The sequence below is a fragment of the Pocillopora damicornis genome, chromosome 4 (genome assembly GCF_964200805.1).
Source record: "Pocillopora damicornis chromosome 4, jaPocDami1.2, whole genome shotgun sequence".
Classification (NCBI taxonomy): domain Eukaryota; kingdom Metazoa; phylum Cnidaria; class Anthozoa; order Scleractinia; family Pocilloporidae; genus Pocillopora; species Pocillopora damicornis.
The window spans coordinates 12098616-12117485 of NC_142673.1; the positions used below are offsets into that span (position 1 = coordinate 12098616).

The 18870-nt window shown below is 35.2% G+C and overlaps 2 protein-coding genes across 2 annotated transcripts; one reads left to right on the forward strand and one right to left on the reverse strand.

Annotated features, from left to right (window-relative positions):
• The first annotated feature begins 61 nt into the window (after nt 1-61).
• Nucleotides 62-2286, forward strand: LOC113668215 (protein FAM81A). Its single transcript, XM_027184102.2, has one exon. It carries the CDS (start codon nt 62-64, stop codon nt 1136-1138), a length of 1077 nt encoding a protein of 358 aa, XP_027039903.2. The 3' UTR covers nt 1139-2286.
• Nucleotides 2287-2634: 348 nt separating this feature from the next.
• LOC113668207 (AP-3 complex subunit beta-1) lies at nt 2635-18850 on the reverse strand. Its single transcript, XM_027184092.2, has 31 exons — nt 18675-18850; nt 18493-18568; nt 16970-17044; nt 16718-16813; nt 16261-16356; nt 15995-16059; nt 15312-15378; nt 14994-15176; nt 14742-14906; nt 14503-14600; nt 14080-14134; nt 13508-13579; nt 13119-13181; nt 12508-12640; nt 12217-12269; nt 11987-12043; nt 11445-11555; nt 11105-11170; nt 10687-10794; nt 10238-10316; nt 9836-9954; nt 9603-9702; nt 8718-8813; nt 8162-8274; nt 7616-7724; nt 7340-7458; nt 6869-7054; nt 6567-6609; nt 5824-5908; nt 5212-5309; nt 2635-4536 (listed from the first exon to the last, which is right to left on the reverse strand). Exons 1-31 carry the CDS (start codon nt 18758-18760, stop codon nt 4235-4237), a joined length of 3174 nt encoding a protein of 1057 aa, XP_027039893.2. The 5' UTR covers nt 18761-18850; the 3' UTR covers nt 2635-4234.
• Between the last annotated feature and the right edge of the window lie 20 nt (nt 18851-18870).

Genomic DNA, 18870 nt, shown 5'->3' on the forward strand with positions numbered 1-18870 from the left:
TCTCTAACATGGCGTAGTACGAAATTTATATCCCTTCTGGAAGTTTCTTAATATTAAAAGCATGGAGAGATCCCACTCCAAAGAGGGATTGTCCCTTCCAGCTATTGCCAATAACAGCAACACAGACGAAAGGTTTAGTCGTATGGAAAATTTAGAGGATCGTTTGGCTGTTCAGGAAAGGACTACAAGATCCCTCGTAGACAGAGCGCTTTCGGTGAAAGAAGATATTATTGAAAGCTTGAGTATCGCTCAGATGAGCTGGCAAGGCGAGAAAAGAGCCAGGAGCTTGCTGCAAGAGCATATACGAACAATAACTACTGTGGTGAAAAGACTGAGTAAGGAAATTGAAACTTTGGAAGGCGAGATCAGGTCGAAGCAAAGTCTAGTGGAAGGGCAAAATACTGCTGTAAAAAACTTAGAGCTTCACCATGTCGCCGGTGTCACGGATTTGAGAGGACGTGTTGCTAGATGTGATGCGGCAATTCAGAGGCTGGTATCGGATATGAGAAGTAACAACGAGGTTATAAGCGACTTCAAGCTAAAGCAAGAACAGGCAGTCAAAGATTGTCGGGAACAAATAAGCTCTTTAGAGAAGGGGATTAACAACTTGACGCTTAAAATGGAAAAATATATCATGGACCAGTCAAACAATCTCGAAAAGTTGAAAGGGGAGTCCGATCAACGCGTTGTACATCTTGACTCTAAGACAAAAACAGTCGTTGAGGATATCCGAGGGAGTATTTCTTCAAATCGCTTGTGGGCCGAATCGGAATATTTTAAACTGACGCAAGATTTTCAAACCAGGTTGGAAAGGTTTGAAGGTCTTATGGTTGAACGTCAGGAAAAACTAGAGAGAAGGGTTGACCATTACCTGGCAAAAGTAGATCGACTTCTGGAAGATGAAAAGAGCAAATATTACAATATCTGGGAGGTGAGACTAAAAGAAGTGAGGTCAGAACAGGAAAGGAATCTCCAACTGTCCTTGACTCAAATGAGAGATGAATATAGAAAGGGATTTAACAATGTTCATGAAAGTATTTCAAGCCTTCAAAAAGTGTTTCATGCAAAATTGAAATTGCTGGAAGATGATTTGCGCAAGGCTATTAATAATGTCTTAAGAATGGTAGTTCTTGTTTGACAAGTGTTCACTGTCTAATAATGAGGTAAAGGGTCTATTGGGGCCAGTGGACTTCTGCCTTGAGTAGAGTTGACTCTTTGAAGGAGGTATCAAAACTTTTAAGAAAGGTATCAAAACCAAACCCTAAAAATTATACCAACCCAATTACACATCCCCATATTGGACAAGTGTGTCCTCCCCATGCCCTCCCCTGTGAGAAACATGTTGTCAGTGGTGGCCAAGAAGTTTGGTTGAGTCTGAACTTTATATATTTTACGATGAACACTGTACTACCACATCAGTCAGAAAGAGAAGCATTTTGTAACTTTTGATTGATTGTGAATATTTTTGTTAGAAGTACAACTACTTTATTAAAAGATTGTGCTCATTAAGTACAGATGATTTATATAAATTCCACAAAGTAGATTATTCTTGCATTGTCACATTTTGTTAAATAAGGGCCCAATTGGAAAACAATTTTTTTGTAAAATAACTAAGATACTATAAGTGCCCTCATGGGTCAAAAACCTTTTGATAATTTCACTGGTAGAAAATTGAAGTTAATTGTACAAAAGGATTGAACCCAACTTTCTATCAGTTTAGTGGCATAATAACCAACTTGGGATGTTGAGAGAACACTAAATACGTTTTTAACTCTTGAGCAAGAGGTAAGTGATATGCAAACTTTTTTAGTGTTTTCCCAACATCCCACACGACTTAATATACCAGTGAGCTGATGGGAAGTGTGCTCTATTGCTCAAATAATTAATAGCTAGTAAGAGACATATTCCCTTATGTCATAAATGTCTGCTAGCACCTACTGCTGGAAAAAATTCTTATTATTCTTTTCACTTTAAGAGCATCAGACATCTAGCCATTAGTTTCAAGTCATGATTTCAATTCCAATAGAGGACCAAGATTGTATACTCAATTACCAAAGTTAATCCTAAAGCTTTCACATTTAAAAACCAATTTTCTGTTGTGGTGATGAACCCATAGCTATTCCCTTAGAGAAACAATAAATGACAATGAACATAATGGGAATTTAACAAGGGACTTTTCCACAAGGTGGCTCTTCTTTTCAACTGTTTTTACATCAAATTGTAATTTAGCATCTTATTGACTCAGACATGATGTTGGCATTAAAAATTAAAAGGTGTTAAATCATGCCCCAATGATTCTCTTAGGTTTGGCAACATCCTGCACTACTTGGTGTTACAACAGTAAATTAAAGAAGAGTGTAGTATATTATTTCAAGGAAACTTCCCTTAAACATGAGAGCAAAATCTCTATTCTTAAAGAAACTTTGATGCATACCTCTCTGTAAAAATTGGCCCTATTCCTTAATTTGCTATGCTAACAAAAAATTGGTGTTTCAGTGAGGACCCGGAACATTCCAACGACACTCACATCAGTGATTAACACATAAAAAATGAGAAAAGATTAATACTTACCAAGCAATACAAAATAGTACAAGCATATTACCACAGAAATCGGTGGATGATAACTATATTCTGTCTGGGTTTACTATGGAATGTTTTTATTGTTTTCATTTTTACTTTAAGCTATGATTGTTTTGTACATCAAACTCTTTTCTAAATTCCTCTCTAATTGTGAGACATTAAATTTTTTATTTGAACCTCCTTTTAAATTGGATGTATGCAGCTTAAGTCTCTTGAAGACCCAAAACTTTTCATGTTCAGTGAGAGGAAGAATTTAAAATTGCTTGAACTTTTGCAAATCAGAGTTGCTTATTCTCCAATAATCGCTGTTCACTTACCAATGACTCTTTTCACGTTGTTTTGATTATTTATTAAGTTACTGTGTTGCTGTGCTTGTTAGACAAAACTCTTTCTACTCAAGAAGGAATTTCTGGCTAATTACTCATTTAACTGCTAAAATGAGTGTTGTTTCTGTAGGAAGTGAAATGAGTTGAAGACAACAACATTTCTCGCAACAAATAAAGTCCCTACCCTGAGAAACTAACAGAAAATGATGGTGCTTTGCATTCATCCAAAACCATTAATCCCTTCACTGCCTGCATGACATACTGAGTATGTAACTAAATTTGCAGTTTGTGTGGCTACATGACATACTCAGTATGTCAAAAGTTAGAGAGTAACAGTCAAATCCCCAGCACTGAAGATGTAAAATAACCTGGCATCTAAGGCTAAAAACAGTTTAGAAGACTGGTAAGAACTAATGCCCAGTTCCACATCTGGCAAAACAGATTTAGTGTCAAATTCTGAAAAAAAGAGTCAATTTGTGTTGGCACAAGACTTCTCATTACGATTGGCAGCAAAGGGGTTAATTGATTGATATTGTCAATCCATAACAGAACATTTTATTACTTTCAATCCAAGATAGATCTTATTGATTTTAAAACCAGTTTCTTGAAAGTGTATAATATAGATTTAGATGTGGGAAATGATATCACCCCTAATTAGAAAGTTGATGAGTTCTGGTGGCTTGGATGAACAAAATTTGGGAGGCAATTATGTATTGTTACAATGATATCAAATGGTACAGAGACAAAACTGTAAAACATTGTTGTTACTGGTTATCTCATTGCCAGGAAGGAGAAGTAATCCATGCCACATTAACAGCATATAAGGGCTGATTTCTATGATAATTGGCCAACCACATGCAACATAACATTCATGGTACTCTTGAAGGTTTTTGGAGAGGTGACTGAATTTAATTTAACTCCAAAACCGAGAGAATCATTCATCAATCAATACTGCACATGGTTATGAAACAGCAGATAATATTCACAATGAATGTCTACCAGTAACTTTGCTTATTGTCAAACTGAGTTTTCAATCTTTGTTCTCATCTGCTAACTACAACATAACTTCCTGTGACCTTCAGAACATTCTAAGACCCTTTTAATTTTCTTAGGTGGCCACAGAAAGCTTTCCATTTTCAAAATACATGTAGTTCTCATGTGATCTCAGAGTATTTTGGACTTTTATTCAAATAGTTGTCATGCATAATTTGAAAGATAGATATTGTGTCTATGAGGGAAAATATGATCTATAGTAATGTGGAGAAAAGTTATTGTCCATTCTTTCACAATAAATGTTTGACGACAGTCACATGACTGAAATTCTGACATCACTGCAAGGCTTGTTTAATTTCTTTGACAAGCATAGAGCTAATTGCCATCTTTTCACAATTCACTGTTATGGAGCTGCTTTTTCCATCAACAGGTACTTTAACTGTCACAAGAACATGTGTTCCTCCAGAGATGGTGCGAGCAGCAAATCGGTATGTTGATGCCCCCTCAGAAAGGGGCGTGGCTCCAATGTAGGTGATAGCAGCAGCCTCCTTCACTTTTGAACATACCACTTCTTCAGAATTAAGGTTGCCAGGTATATCTACTGTTCCAGAACTCTCATTTAAGCCTCGAAGTTTACCTGAGAGGAATTTGTACAGGTAAAATCCTGCTGTTATTATCATTACCAGTAATGTAAGGGTTGTGGTTTAGTTTTAACTTGGGATCAAAAATAAATTTTTTTTCATTGCTGTTTCCAAATCAAAGAACAAAGGAAAACGTAATTAAAACCAAGAATAAATTGAACCATACATACACTAAAAGCTGTTCTCAGAGTCATACCATAGATGATTTATTGACTGGAACAATAAATATGTTAAATATGTTGTTGTGTCTTTCCACAAACAAAAAGCACAAAGTACTGGACAGCAAAACATCACTTTTAATTGAAAGCATTTCATAAAAACCTGACAAAATAGAACTCTGAATAAGGAGGAATTGTTCCTCAAAATGCCTTGATTTTTCTTGCAAATTTGCAAGGAAGAATGTTTGCGAATTACACTTGAATCAATCTTCTACACCACTTTCTGTGGCTGTACAGGTGTTTAGCAATGAATATCACATATAATATGTTGTGAAAGCAATCATTATCTTCTTGAATACCCTCTAAAAAGGAAAGTAAGGGTGGGTGATAGTTGGATTTCTGTATAAAAAATACAAAAAGCAACACTAACAAATTGACCAAATTTGACTATGAAAGGGTGAAAGAGTGTGGAGGCAAAAGCAACCAGTTTGACTAAATAAAGAATACACCCACCTTGTTTGGTCAAGAAGTCAGCTTCAGTCATGGGGCAGCCTTGTAATAGTTCACCAACAGGTGCCTTGATGCTAACTGGAAACTTACTGGATTGAGTACTAAAAGACCCCAAAAATCATGTCACTTTTAAAGGTAAATCTCCCAGTCCTGGGACACTTAGATTGATTGTCTTTTTTAGTTACACAATGACTCAATAAAGACATTTCCAAATATGCACATGTATCCAGGAAAATAAAATAGCTTATACAAACTGTACAAAGCTAAATTTGGTTCCAATACTTACATACTACTTTCAATACTATTTTGAGAGCAGAGTTTCACAGAATTATTTATAAACTAAACTGAATGCAATTGTATCAACACTTTTCAACAAGTAGTCATTTTATGAACACCAGTTTAAATGTGACAGTGACAAAACACATTGTTGATGGCAGCCTACAGAGGTCAGTTCAAATGGCAGCCCCACTATTAAGTTACGTCTGCAGATCTAAGAATTCTGCATTAGTGTCACTGATACTACAGGTTCTAGTAAAATGCCCTGTACCACAGATGAAGTGTGAAATGAAACTCATTTAAAACTTCCTTATACAACAATAGAGAAACTTAACCCACCACAAATTAAAACTGGCAGGCTGAGTTGTATCATTAAAATCAATCCCTACAGTCACTGCAATGGTTGCACCTGGTGCAAGTGATGCTATGTGAGAAATAAATAAAAGATAAGTTCATGAAATAAGTTTAGCAATGATGACCAGTTGATAACCAATCCATTAATGTCAAATATAAGAGCTGGATGAAGTTAGACAACCAGAGGTACATACAAACAATCTCACTTGATTATTTTGTTTACCAAGGTGTATTTTTTTTATCAAATTAACTAAAATGTAAATACAATATCTCAAGAACCCATCTGTTAGGTAGTTCAATGGGACAGATGTTGATTATATTTTGTACATGGGGAGAAGAATCCCTGCTGAACTCTTCAGCACTAGTACATGTAATACCAAAGGTGCCCTAAGCTAACATCTTAAGAAAAAGCAAACAATCAATTCATGAAAGCTCCTTGCACAGTGAGATGGGGTGTTAAGTTACATGGACACACAAGGAGTGAGTAAGTTCTATTAATCTTCCATGTAAAACTTTTATATTTCAGAATATTTAGTGTTGTAAATCAACCATATTTTCTTTCCCCATACTATTTCTTATAAGATGTTCAAATTCTCAACAGGTCCTTGCATAACTTAACATCAGGTTACACAACGCCTGACGCTGTCATGAATTAATCTTTTGCTTTTTCTTGAGACATGAGCTTGGGATGCCTGTGGTAATACAGTAAGCTCGGGCCTGCAACTTACTGATTGGTTGAAAGTCATGCATTTTCATTCCTGCTCCTAGTTTCTGTACCACAAAAAGACAAACAAACTTAGATTAGGTATAAAATTCAAACAAAGTTATTAATTTATCCCTGCATGACCAACATAATTAAACCATTACAAGCACTGATGAAATTTTTGTTCACTGGCAAAGTCCCAGCTTTCTGATATCTCTTCTCTTCAATTGCTCTGTTCAAAATAAAGGTTTTAATAGACATGTGACCCTTTAAATAGACCTTGAAAAAAACCTAAACAAGTGGGAGGACAAATGATTAAAAACTTGCCTTTTCTTCCACAGAAATATTAGAAATGGGAGCTTCAGAGTTGTTGACCAGTGTTACTTCCACAGCTACCATGGATGTGGAGTAAATGCAAGGACCTCTTGTAAATTTGTAACTGCCACTGAGTCCTTTGCCCTGCATGCGATGGAGAAGCTCGTGTGATTTTGCAGATGAAAAACTTGGACTAAGCTGTTAAAAGACAAATTAAATTATTTTGTGACTCTAAGAAATTTAAGAACCACACTGCTTTCAAAAGTGTGCTATTCAAAAATCTGAAAGAGGGAAATAAAGTTTCAGGGCTTAAGTCTACAATGCCTTTTCAATGAGGCTTTGAGTTCTGTTTCCTGCACAACAGACTTGCAACTTAATACAATGTATGAAAAATATCGCCTGGATGGGGACTTATGAAAAGATTTTGCTCATCATATAAATGTCAAACAAGGATATGATCTTTAACACAGTATCTTCACTTACTGGGGCAATGACAGCAGGTGCATCATTTGAAAATGATAAAGATTCGATCTCAGAAGCAAGACTTGGTGACATTATGTTACTGGAACTTGAACCTACACTGGGAGTCACTGGTTCATTTACTGCAACAAAAATCATACCATCATTTACTTGATTGAAGGATAACACTACTGATATACGCACAAAACAGAAAATTTTCTAAATATCTACTCTTCAGATATAAAATGATTTATATCAACCATGTCCTGTTTAGTTAGAGAGTCTGTGGGTTGTACTTACAGTCATCAAGTATCAATAATGCGTTGCCCTTGTCCGAAGCTGGTTTTCCTTGGGATGATTTTTCTTGCTTGGTAGTCTTAACTGGTGTCTTAGGTTTCTTTACTGGAATCTAAAATAGAATGGGATGCAAAATCCCTCTTCAACTAAAAAAGCTTACTTAAGCATTTTAAATCTTTCTATATATGCAAGTACAAAGGATCTGCTGACATGAGCCTAACACATAGCTAAAATTTACCCTCATGTTCTCTACAAGAAATGGTAATGACTTTTTCCACTCTGACAAAACTCCAACCACATTCAATGTTTTTTCCAGCATGTGGTTTACTTCCCCATTCCCCAGGTCTTTAGTGTGGTTTGTATCATAGTTTCATTTGACAGTTCATTTTTTAAAATTCATCTCAAAAAACTAAAATACAAATTAAAACACCATGACCTTTGTCAGACTAGAGCTAGACTGTCTGACCAGGGCTTAACTGCTTTGAGAGTTACAAGTATGGTTTTTAACCATAAAAAAAAACAACAGTGTAACATATGATTGAAGGTAACCTTCTCATCTTCGGATGAAATATCTGAACTGTTTTCACTGCTTTCATCTGTCTCTGACTCTGAAGATGACTTCTCCTCACTTTCACTTGCATCACTCTCCTCCTCACTATCACCTGATAAGAAGAAGCATGCAAAAATTAAATACTTTCAGAGTCTTTTTTTCAGATTTTTAGGTCCATGTTGCAAGTTATTTGATGCTTGATTTGTGGTATCTGCAGGAGAGAGGCCCTATTGAGGGGAGGGAGGGGGGGGTCTGAGTATCCCATATTCTATCAATTTTTGGCCTAAATATCCTGTATCCATTTATTCCTGTGGATGGTTTCCCTATAATTTCAGTTTGATATCCTGAAATCTCTAATGTAAATATCCCTTATACCATTTAATTTTTCCTTAAGTACCATATGTCCTTATAATTTTTTCCCAAATATCCCATAGGACATAGGCCTTGATAAGTCTCTCTGTGGACCACATGAGTTATGTGCTATCAGACCTGAATATCTGTGAATAACCATTACTTATGCACATGATCTCATTTGAGGAATATTGTAAACAGTACCCTTAGTAGATGCCTCTGATTCTGTCTTGCTCTGATCCTCATCTTCATCCTCTTCTGAACCGCTGCTGCTTCCACTCTCTTCCGCACTGTCACTCTCTGGTATTTAACAGTAAAAAAATTAACCTTAATCCAATAAGTGACTTTGAGAAATCCCCATTTCTATCTTCTATGGCTGTACATTTACCCAAAAAATCTCTATCCATGAAGGTAAATCTCTTGAACAAAATACATTGCTTTTAAATCAAACACAAAAGTGGAAAAAAAGGGTAACAGAAACATCAAATTAAAAAATATTAGAAAAAAAAGTGAACTAGCTTCATTGTTTGAGAGGGTAAGTTTCTAAAGAAACTGTGGTGCTGCATTATTGGGGGAGTTATAGCAAGATAAACTTGGTTTCATCAACTGAGTTGATAATGTGAATTGGCCACTGTAAAGAGTTTCAAAGCCAATGTTTCGAGCATTAGCCCTTCATCAGAGCTCTTCATCCTTTTGCTCTGACAGAGCATAGCATACATAACTGCTCTTTACACAACATTCAAACCATTGCCTTGAAATAATTTGCTCATGTCAAATTTGTGTTTATTCACATATGTAGCACTTGAGGTAGTTTCTCTTACTTACACCTCTAAAAAACTCTTGCATATCTTTCTATTTCTCCAAATTTTCTAGTAAGTGATTTATGTCTTGATAAATGCAGGTTGAGGCATGGACCTGTCAGTTATTGTCAATAAAAAGCTGAATTCAAGTATCAAAAAGTTATAACTGTCTCAGAATTTGGATAATAAGTTGTATCCACCAGTCTTGTTATTCTGGGAGCTGTTCAAACAAAAACTGACATCTTTTTCACAAATAGTAATACAAAATAGAATATAACACCTTTCATACCTGATTCTGAGCCTGATTCTGTCTCTGACTCTGAGTAAAAAGAAGTTTTCTTTGCTTTACCAGTTTTCTTCCTAGAGCTTGTTCCCCATACTGGCTCAATCTTAAAAGCAGTAACAATATTTTCATAGTCAGTTAGTCCTCCAGAAAATGAGTAGCAGACATAGAGGTACAGTATGGGGAAGTTGTGTGGGGGGTGTTGGTGCAACATCAAGCTAACTGCATCTAATACTCACTTCTACATTTCTGACAGAAGGATCTGGAGCAACCTCTGGAAACTGAGGTAATTCCTGGTAACCATTAGCTTTAAGGTTCATCATATGAGACAAAGAGCCAACCTGAAACCCTTGGCGATCTGAAAAGAATGCAAGTTGAAAAGTTAAGCAAACACAAATGAGTTTGAAGCATAGATAACTTCAAAGACTTTCCATATTTTTGCTCTGTTCTACACTGTAAAACTGTGGCATATTTTGCATGTTCCATCGCCCTAATATGGCAAAATGGAATATAAGGGGTATAACAAATTTAGGAAATCAACATGTTTCAACAAACATTTTCAAAATTTTCCCTTTAATTTGCCCAATACCTTACAGCTGTATATACTGTGTTACTTTGACATGATTAATAATAAACCTCACCTTTAAACACTGATTGTATAATTGGGGGTGGTTTTGAAGCCAAGAAAATTTTCTTCACATGTTTACTTAGATGACCTCCCTACAAAGTGTGGAAAGCAAAATTGATTAACAGCTGGTTTTTTAAGAGTTCTGTATATAAATAGACTGGAAAAACATAATTTTTAACATCTGTGTTCATATGCATTTTTGTCACTGGTATTAATTCACACTTGCACTTCCTTGCTACAAATGCATTGACCAATTCCCCTCTAAATTTTGTTAATAACATTTTGTACACACACTTCCATTCATTTATAATAATATAAATTATTTAGATGATAGAATGAGCTGACTAGCAAATATGAATGTGAAATAAATTTGTAACATTCAAACATAAGGTCTCAGACAAACTTTTCTAAATAACAGTTGAAGGAAAAGAGAATCTCAGGATTTGGAGATCACAGGCTCACCGTATCACTTGGAATAAGCAGTTGCCGTAGAAACCTAGCTCGGTCTCTGACATCATAACTCTGGTCATATTTTGCAAGGTTCAGTACATACTGACCAAGAAGTTTTGTCTGAAATGGATTAAAAACAAATGTTATGTTCCTGGGTTAGGGGTAATCATCATTTTATTCAAAATATGAAGTAAAGAATTGTTCTTTCTTCAGAGTTGCTGGGTCTAAGACTTTCTAATAGGCTATTGACAGTATACCATTTTTAATGTTTCTTTATATACAGCATTGATCCAAAGCCTTTCTCAAGAGCAAAACATAATGACCCCTATCAACCTCTCCCAAAAGACTACGAGTCAAACTCTGAGATACATGGAATAAACATCTGAATAAATAAACACATAGTAAGTAAATGTACTACATGTGTACATACCTGTTTAGGGTTTGTTATGAAGAGCTTTGCAGCTAAATTCAAAATTTGTAGTTTGACAATGTCTTCCTGCAGTGATGAAAATACAGTCAAGTAATCTATATAATGTATTTGAATTCATATCACGTTGTGTTCAAAACATTCTCTTAGTGGCACAGGTCTGCAGTCCCAGTTAAAAAAGGACTTTCAGTCTACTGTTCTTATTCATCTACTCAACAAGCCTTTGTTATACAATCACTTACTGTAACCATAGTACATTTTTAATGACTGTGAGGGTTAAGGTCACTCTCAACCTATTTACCTGAAGCTCATGTAAAATCATGCAGTACCAGGTATACCTTACCTCTGATCCAAATATTTTTGCCATTTTCCTCAAAACATCTGGTGCTACCTTTGGCACTCTTTCACAATATTCTCCTAATAACCACAGAATACTTGCTCTGGCCATTGGAACCTATTTAAAATATGAAATGCTAAGACAAAGCTACAAACAAAGAGAAAAGAACCTTGCTCATACTTCAGGATTAACTGAGAACTTATTCAAAGATTTGTGTCCAAAATTGACTTTGTTTGCCATGAGCTTGAAATTCGTTAAGAGTTTTACAAAGTTGTTAACGCTGAAAAATGTTGTAGCTTATAACCCATTCACACCAGCAAAACATCAGAAATAGAGAACTAAAAACTGACTCTTAGATCCAAGTAATTGCTATCTTGTATTTTCAGATGCTACATTTGAAGTCCACCAACATCAGTTTAAGTAACTTCTATGAGGAAAAAATTTTAAACCATGTTTAACAAAACAGCTTTAAAACATGTTTAGGCTTTGGTGTGAATGGGGTATAAGATTGGAAGTAGTAACAGTAACTTGCATACGTGTACACTAACCGTGATGGTATCTACTAATTTTGCCATATGCATGATGATCTCTGAATTCCCCTTAGGCTGTGAAAAAAAATAAAAATAAAAGTGTAACACCAATAATAAACAGCAGGTCCACTAAAATCAATTTTTTTTTAAAAATCATTGCATTTAAAACATAAAATTACACAAATTATGAACTGGTGTAACTTTGATGATCATAATAAAAATAATTTAATATATAATTTCATAATTACCTTAAGCTGTAGAAGTTTTTTGATGACCACTACACTCTCTGCTACCACTACCTCTGTTAACAGAATATATTTAACAAGAATGAGTGATCTTTTCAAGAATCATCAGCCTGCAAGTTACACCTACCAGAAATTTTCATGTTAATTTTTTTAAGAATAATGTTTGAAGCTTGGTTTCTAAGCTGGTGTTGAGGTTACACCAACAAATATGTACCAGGGGGGGGGGGGGGTACTGCCTGGTTAATACAAGTACAACTAAGGTTTACATGCAGCCAACACAAAATCTTTATGTACCATCTCTGTTAGAAAGCAGTCGCACCAGGCCAGCTAAGCAAGTCTCTGTAACCTCAGAAATGTTTGAGGCACATCGCCCAATGGCTTGAATTGTTGAAGCTACAAACTGCTTATCTGGACTGGATATATAGCTCTAAAAGAAAAAATTCATAAATAAATTTGATTCACATTGATCAAAAAGATGGTAAATTCAGTGGCTCAGTTGAATCGTAATAATAGTATTGTTATGAGCATGAGAGAAGGCCTTCAAACAAGAGTTAGCCTTGTAACCTTCCAACCACTTTTGACATCAGTGCTCATAGTGGTATGAAGGATTACTTATTCAATGGTTAACAGTGAACAAAAATGAACAGAGAAACAAATTTCAAAATAAAATCCAAGTTACTTAAAATCCCACCTGGAAATAACAAAGACCAATTAGCTATCTATATATAGAGAATAGCCATGAAAGTGGACATTGAAGACAAAGAACAATTCCAGCACATAGCAGAGTGGAGACAACTTAACATAGGCTGTCACTGCCTCAGCACGCACACAGAAGATAAAATAGACACCAGTTACTGCACATGAAATATTTTGAAGTTATACTTAAAAAAAACATCATCTCATACTTGGAACTCTCTAAGTATTGTGCCAATACTTGTCTCTCCAGCAATATTTGTCATAACTTCTAGCTACAATGAAAACAAGAAAATAATTAAAATCACCCACACACAGGACAGGTAAAAACTTAGTAAGGCTTTGGTTAGATTACATGATGATAATGATCTTAGAGAAAACCTGAAATTCCTCCCCATTTTTCATTACCCAAGATTTTGAAAGGAAGCCATGAGGAGTCATGAAAATTAGCTTTATTCTTATAAATTACTTACAGACACTGAAAGAATGACATCATATGACTGGGTGTCATACACTTAAAAAACATATGAACAACCCATTTGATGTCCATTCATTAAAAATCTCAAAATTACTTCTATCATGAGTAACCTGAATAATTTACCTTTAATAAACGGATGTGTGTTGGATCACTTGAATGGACAAAGAATCCTTTCAGGTATGGCTCAAACATTCCCTGCAAAAAAATTATCCATTGACTAATTAATGTTAAAAAATTTATGTAGAAAAATTGATTATGGGTATTAGATGATTAAAAAAAGTAAATAATGAATTGATCAGAATTTTTACTATAAATACAATTGCTGAAAAACTAATTTTTAGCAATACTACCCAATCAACAAGGTCCAACAATAAACATTATTCAAGCTGCTTTCTGCAACCCAATCACAGCCTTTTAGCAAAAGCACTTTTTGTAAAAAAATATATTTACTACTTTGTCACCATCACTTTAACTAAGCATTAAACATGAGAGAGCCATTCACCCTTTACACCTTAACATCAGTATGCCTATTCTTCATACTTTTCTCTATACATCTCCTCAGGTGCTTTAAAGGAGAATTTGTTTAACAATCAAGAGCTTCCTAAGTTGGCGATAATTTCTTTTATTCTTGTGACCTTTATGTGTGACTCAGGGGGAATATTGAAAGTAGAAATAAGATGCTATTCACTCTCTACCTTTCTTGTGAAAGACATTGTTGCAATATTACTGAGGACAACACTTTGGACCTCCCTAGAAGAGAAATTAACTATTTCAAATGTGTGAAAAATCAAATGAATTTTAGTGGCTTAGTAGTTTAGAAACACTCTTTTAAGTCCCTCTTCAGCTTTAACTCTTCAATTGTTTCAAGATAGATTTAATGTGCAACAAAATTCATTGTCATAAACTTTCAAATCTTCAACCAGAAATGTTTTAATCGCTAAAAGTCCCATTTTTCCAGACTAGAAGGACAACTTTTGTCAACAATTTTAAATGTATTTTTTTCTCTTTGTGATACCTTGTGATGCAATAAAGGTATATCTTCAAAGTTAGTGTGTCTTAACACATGACACATTACTCTAGCTTACTATGTTGGTCAATGGTTGTAAACGCATTCCTACCTGTGACTTCTAAGGAGTCTGACTAAGGAACGTGCCACAATTCCAACTTCATTTGTGGGTGCTAAATGATGATACACTCTTGCTACTGCCATCACCACCTGTTAATGATAAACAGTAGATCAAATAAGTATCCACAATCATATACTGGCTAGTTCTGCCACAAGGAATGCTGTTCATCATTTTAACTTGTTATTACAAACTGTAAGTTTCATTATTTCATTATTCAGATGGCAACTTACTGCTGCATTCCTGCTCTGAAGAAGTGGCTTACATGTCCTCAACAGAAGGCGATGATCAGGATCCATCATGTAAGTCTGCTTCTTAGGTTCCTTTCGGGATTCATCATCATCAGAATCATCATCAGAATCATCAGATTGGGGATAGAAGGCTTCCTCTGATGAGGGCTAAACAAAAGTTTATTTAATCAATTCCTTACTTGTAATAAAATTTATCTGACCTATAGTTCTTGCAATCCAGGCAGACAACCTCACCTCTTTGTTTGGGTCAATAAATTGTGATCGGGCATATCTTGTGAGCATATGGATGACAGCAACTTGACCCCACTCATCAATGTCTATCAACAAGTTACACAGTTTGCGGTAGTTTTTGTGAATCAAATCTATTCTCTCTGGGCAAACATCCTCAAAAGCCATAACAGCACTGCCTGCAACAAGCTATAAACAATGTGATAACATTATTATAACCAGAATTGAAATGCAGCCTGTCATATATGAACAAATGTAAGACACCAGGCCAGCTGGAAAAGAAAACATGGCAATAATCACTCTGGGTGATTGTTCAATCCTTACCGTTGTCTTGTCTTTCAATAGTTTCTCTATAACTTCAATAAGACAGTCTTTTTGTTCAGGATCCAAACTGGAAAAGTATAATTTTTTCTGGTTAATCTTTTGGTTTCTATTGATGATTCAACCAAATTACAAGAGGGGAAGAAATGCAATTGCAATTCATGCTTAACAAAATGAAATAAATTAAATAAATCATATGTAAGAAGTAAAATCCTTGCAGATGACCTGCAATTAGAGAAACTGTAGATAAACTTTAACAAGTTTTGTCCCCATTCCTCTCAGGTACAGCTACATATTAAGAGCAAATTTTTGGCAGGTCTTTTGTTCCTATAGAGGAAACTTGTCATGGAAAAAGCCTGAATTTGCTTCTTCTGAAGGTCAAAATATGACTTATTTCATTAATTAGGGTGAATTTTGTCACAGAACAAAGAACATCCTAAAATTTTTCTCTGTCCCAACAAAGTAGCTTTGTAGCTCAGACAAAAGTTGTGCCCAACTCACAAGGGATGCTGGACTATGGAGAAGACATCAAAATTTGAAATGGACCATTAAAAAAGGGGAGGAGGTGGGACTTAAACCTTGGGTAGTTTTTTTTCCTCCAGTATCTTTGGTCATAATTTTTTTTCTTAATGTGGGAGAATAAGAATGTGTGACTGAGTTACAACAAAACATAAAGAATGGCATACCTGTAAAGTTTGGGAATGGCATGAGCAGCAGTTTTCCGAACATAAGGTGACATATCTGCAACTCCCTGGAAAGAGTTACACATTTCTTAGTCTCCTAATATTCCTGATAAGTATAATTCAGACCCCAATAGTAATATCATGGTTATTGTGGATTTCTCACTATGGGATTAGCCTTTCCAAAAGCACAGCTAATTGAACATAAAGTGAAACAAATAGTTGTCCACCAGTAGCTTAGGACAGTTATTACAATCTTTGCATTCACTTACTTCTTTTATTGCTAGCATCATGATTGGTGCAATAACAGGAACTCTGATACTTGACAAAACCCGTAAAGCACTTCCACGGATAAGTTGGTTCGGATCCTGAGCATTAAGAGGCAAAGATGACAAAATTATTGTGATGTAAAAACAGGTGAAAGTGACAGGATCTGCCTTTCTTCAGTTGATTACTAGTACCTCACATTACGGGACTGAGAGTGACTTCTCTGAAAAAAAGCTAGAGTTAAAAATACTTAGAGCTAAAAATACCTAGAGTTAGCAGTTTTCTTGGTTATTATGGTCGTACCTCCAAGACAAATCTGAGTATTGATTAGCATTACAGAGGTTACAGGGAGGTTTATAGCTATAGAGCAGTCTGGACAAGCACACTTTCTGGGTATTCTCATTCAGGTATAATCCAATATATCATCTACAGTAGTTGCTTATTCACATGGATTTGACCAACCTTCAGTCCTTTCTGAAATGTGCTTATAGAGAGGAGAGCTAAGTCTTGTTGTTCTTCAGCATATCTGACGAGGTACAAGTAAACCAGCTTTTTGACCTGCCAAAATAAAAGAAAATGTTGTGTCAGAGAGCATAACTTATGTCAGAATCCCTGTTACTGTCTAAATCCAAACAAGATATTGGGAGAAAAAATACCAGTTAATGCTGACATTTCAGCGATGCTCTCTTAAATAACAAAAAACAAATCACTTACTTCAACATTTTTAGAGACAACATTCTTAACCACTGCAGCAAAAAGGTCTGATACATCTCTCCCATCAGCCATCATCTGTGATCAAAAAAGGTTGTAACTGACTTATAGGTTGCTAAGTAACTCCTCAGAGACCTAATGGGTGAAAGAACTTGTCACAAATCCCTAGCATGAAGTGTCTGAAAGTATTGTTCTTATCCCAGATAGCATGCCAATCTATCTTAAATGACTTTGACAATTATCAACTTGAATGTACTTAATGTGAAATAACTTCCACGCTATAGACAGAGAAATGAAATTTTGAGCATAAGGTCTCTCTCATAGAAAGCTACTGCAGATATCTGCGGCTAACAATGGAACTTATAGTTGATAATCAACCAACTATATTTTATATTTACCAGTAATATACCTTTTGCATTAGTTTCTTTGGAACTAGTCACAAATCATCTTGAATGACTCAAGCACATTACTAGCTTTACTTGATTAATCAACAACAACCTAAGGTCAAGGTACTACCATTGCAATATTTTATCAGTTTATCAGGGTACTTACCTGGGTGGGATGTTTGGAAAACACAAGAGAGACTGGTAAATTTGTTTGCCTTTCCTTAAGGATTTACAAATTTATTGAATTTGTAGGTCATTACTTCAGTATAGTATTATGAGAAGAGATAACCCAAGACCTCAAAAACTATGTCTAAGAACTTCTCCATCCACAAATAAAAGGGTGTTTCATGACTGCCACCATAATTATATTATTTCACATATTTAAACTGAATGCTTTGAGAGTAATTGTATAAAGAAGTGCTTATTTCAATTTTAATGATCCCTACTGTTCCCCCTTTTTTATTCACTACTTTTAATTTAACCCTTGGAAGTTAGCTGTGAGTGATGTTTTTGTATCATCTACAAAAATCCCTTGGGACTTTGGCTGTAATGGACCATAAACCAAGAAAAAAGGTGGATAACTACTATTACAAAACAACTACGGGTGTATTAGTACAATGAATGATAAGTGTTTGACCAATTAGAGTGCATTTAGTGTCTAAGAGGATAGTGTTAAAGCATGGCAGCTATAATGAACAAAACTGCAGAAAATCTTCATTTTTTTTAAAGTTGGTTGAGATGTATTGAGTGTAGTTCTGAATTTTTATCTTCTATTTAAGGGAAAAAAAAATAAGAGTTTATCAGTTTTTTTGACTAATACTAATACAATACTAATACTAATACAATACTAATACTAATACTAATACAATACTAATGTCAGTCAATTCTTTGGCTCAGGTGTCTACAAATCCATAAAGAAATGAGCTGAGGTTAAATACATAAACGTCCTGCTTTTGACCTATTCTAGTTAGCATCACAAGACTATAAAACAGAAAATCCAAGTTCAATTACTTGAAAACTAGAGCACCAAAAAGTAGAAATCGTAATAACGTTTGTCGTGCTCCTAGATTAACACATACTGATCCAGTGTTCGAATTCCGCTATCAAGCCTGTCAAACCTTGATAAAGATGAAAACTTACCCCAACAATCCTTTTCATCGCGTCCAGTTTAAGACTATCCTTTGTACTGTCTAACATATTTTTCAAATCATCGTGTCTGTAATAAAAGTTGAGATTTTGATGACCTCTGGAAATCGAAAGCTCGTGAAAGTAAGGGACATCGATCAGGTTGGTGCAAATCATACAGAAAGGACGAAAGTTACCTTTGAAAATCACTAGAAAAAAATCCGCCAGCTCTTGTATCAGGGACATCTGAGTCCCCTTCCGGTTTTTCAGCGTTGTAAGACATATTCAAAGCACTAAAAACAATGAATCAAATCTCCGACCTAGCTAATCTAACATGGCTGCCGTCGTGGAAGTTCTCCTTGTGACTCAGCCCCAGTCTACCGTGCTAATAAT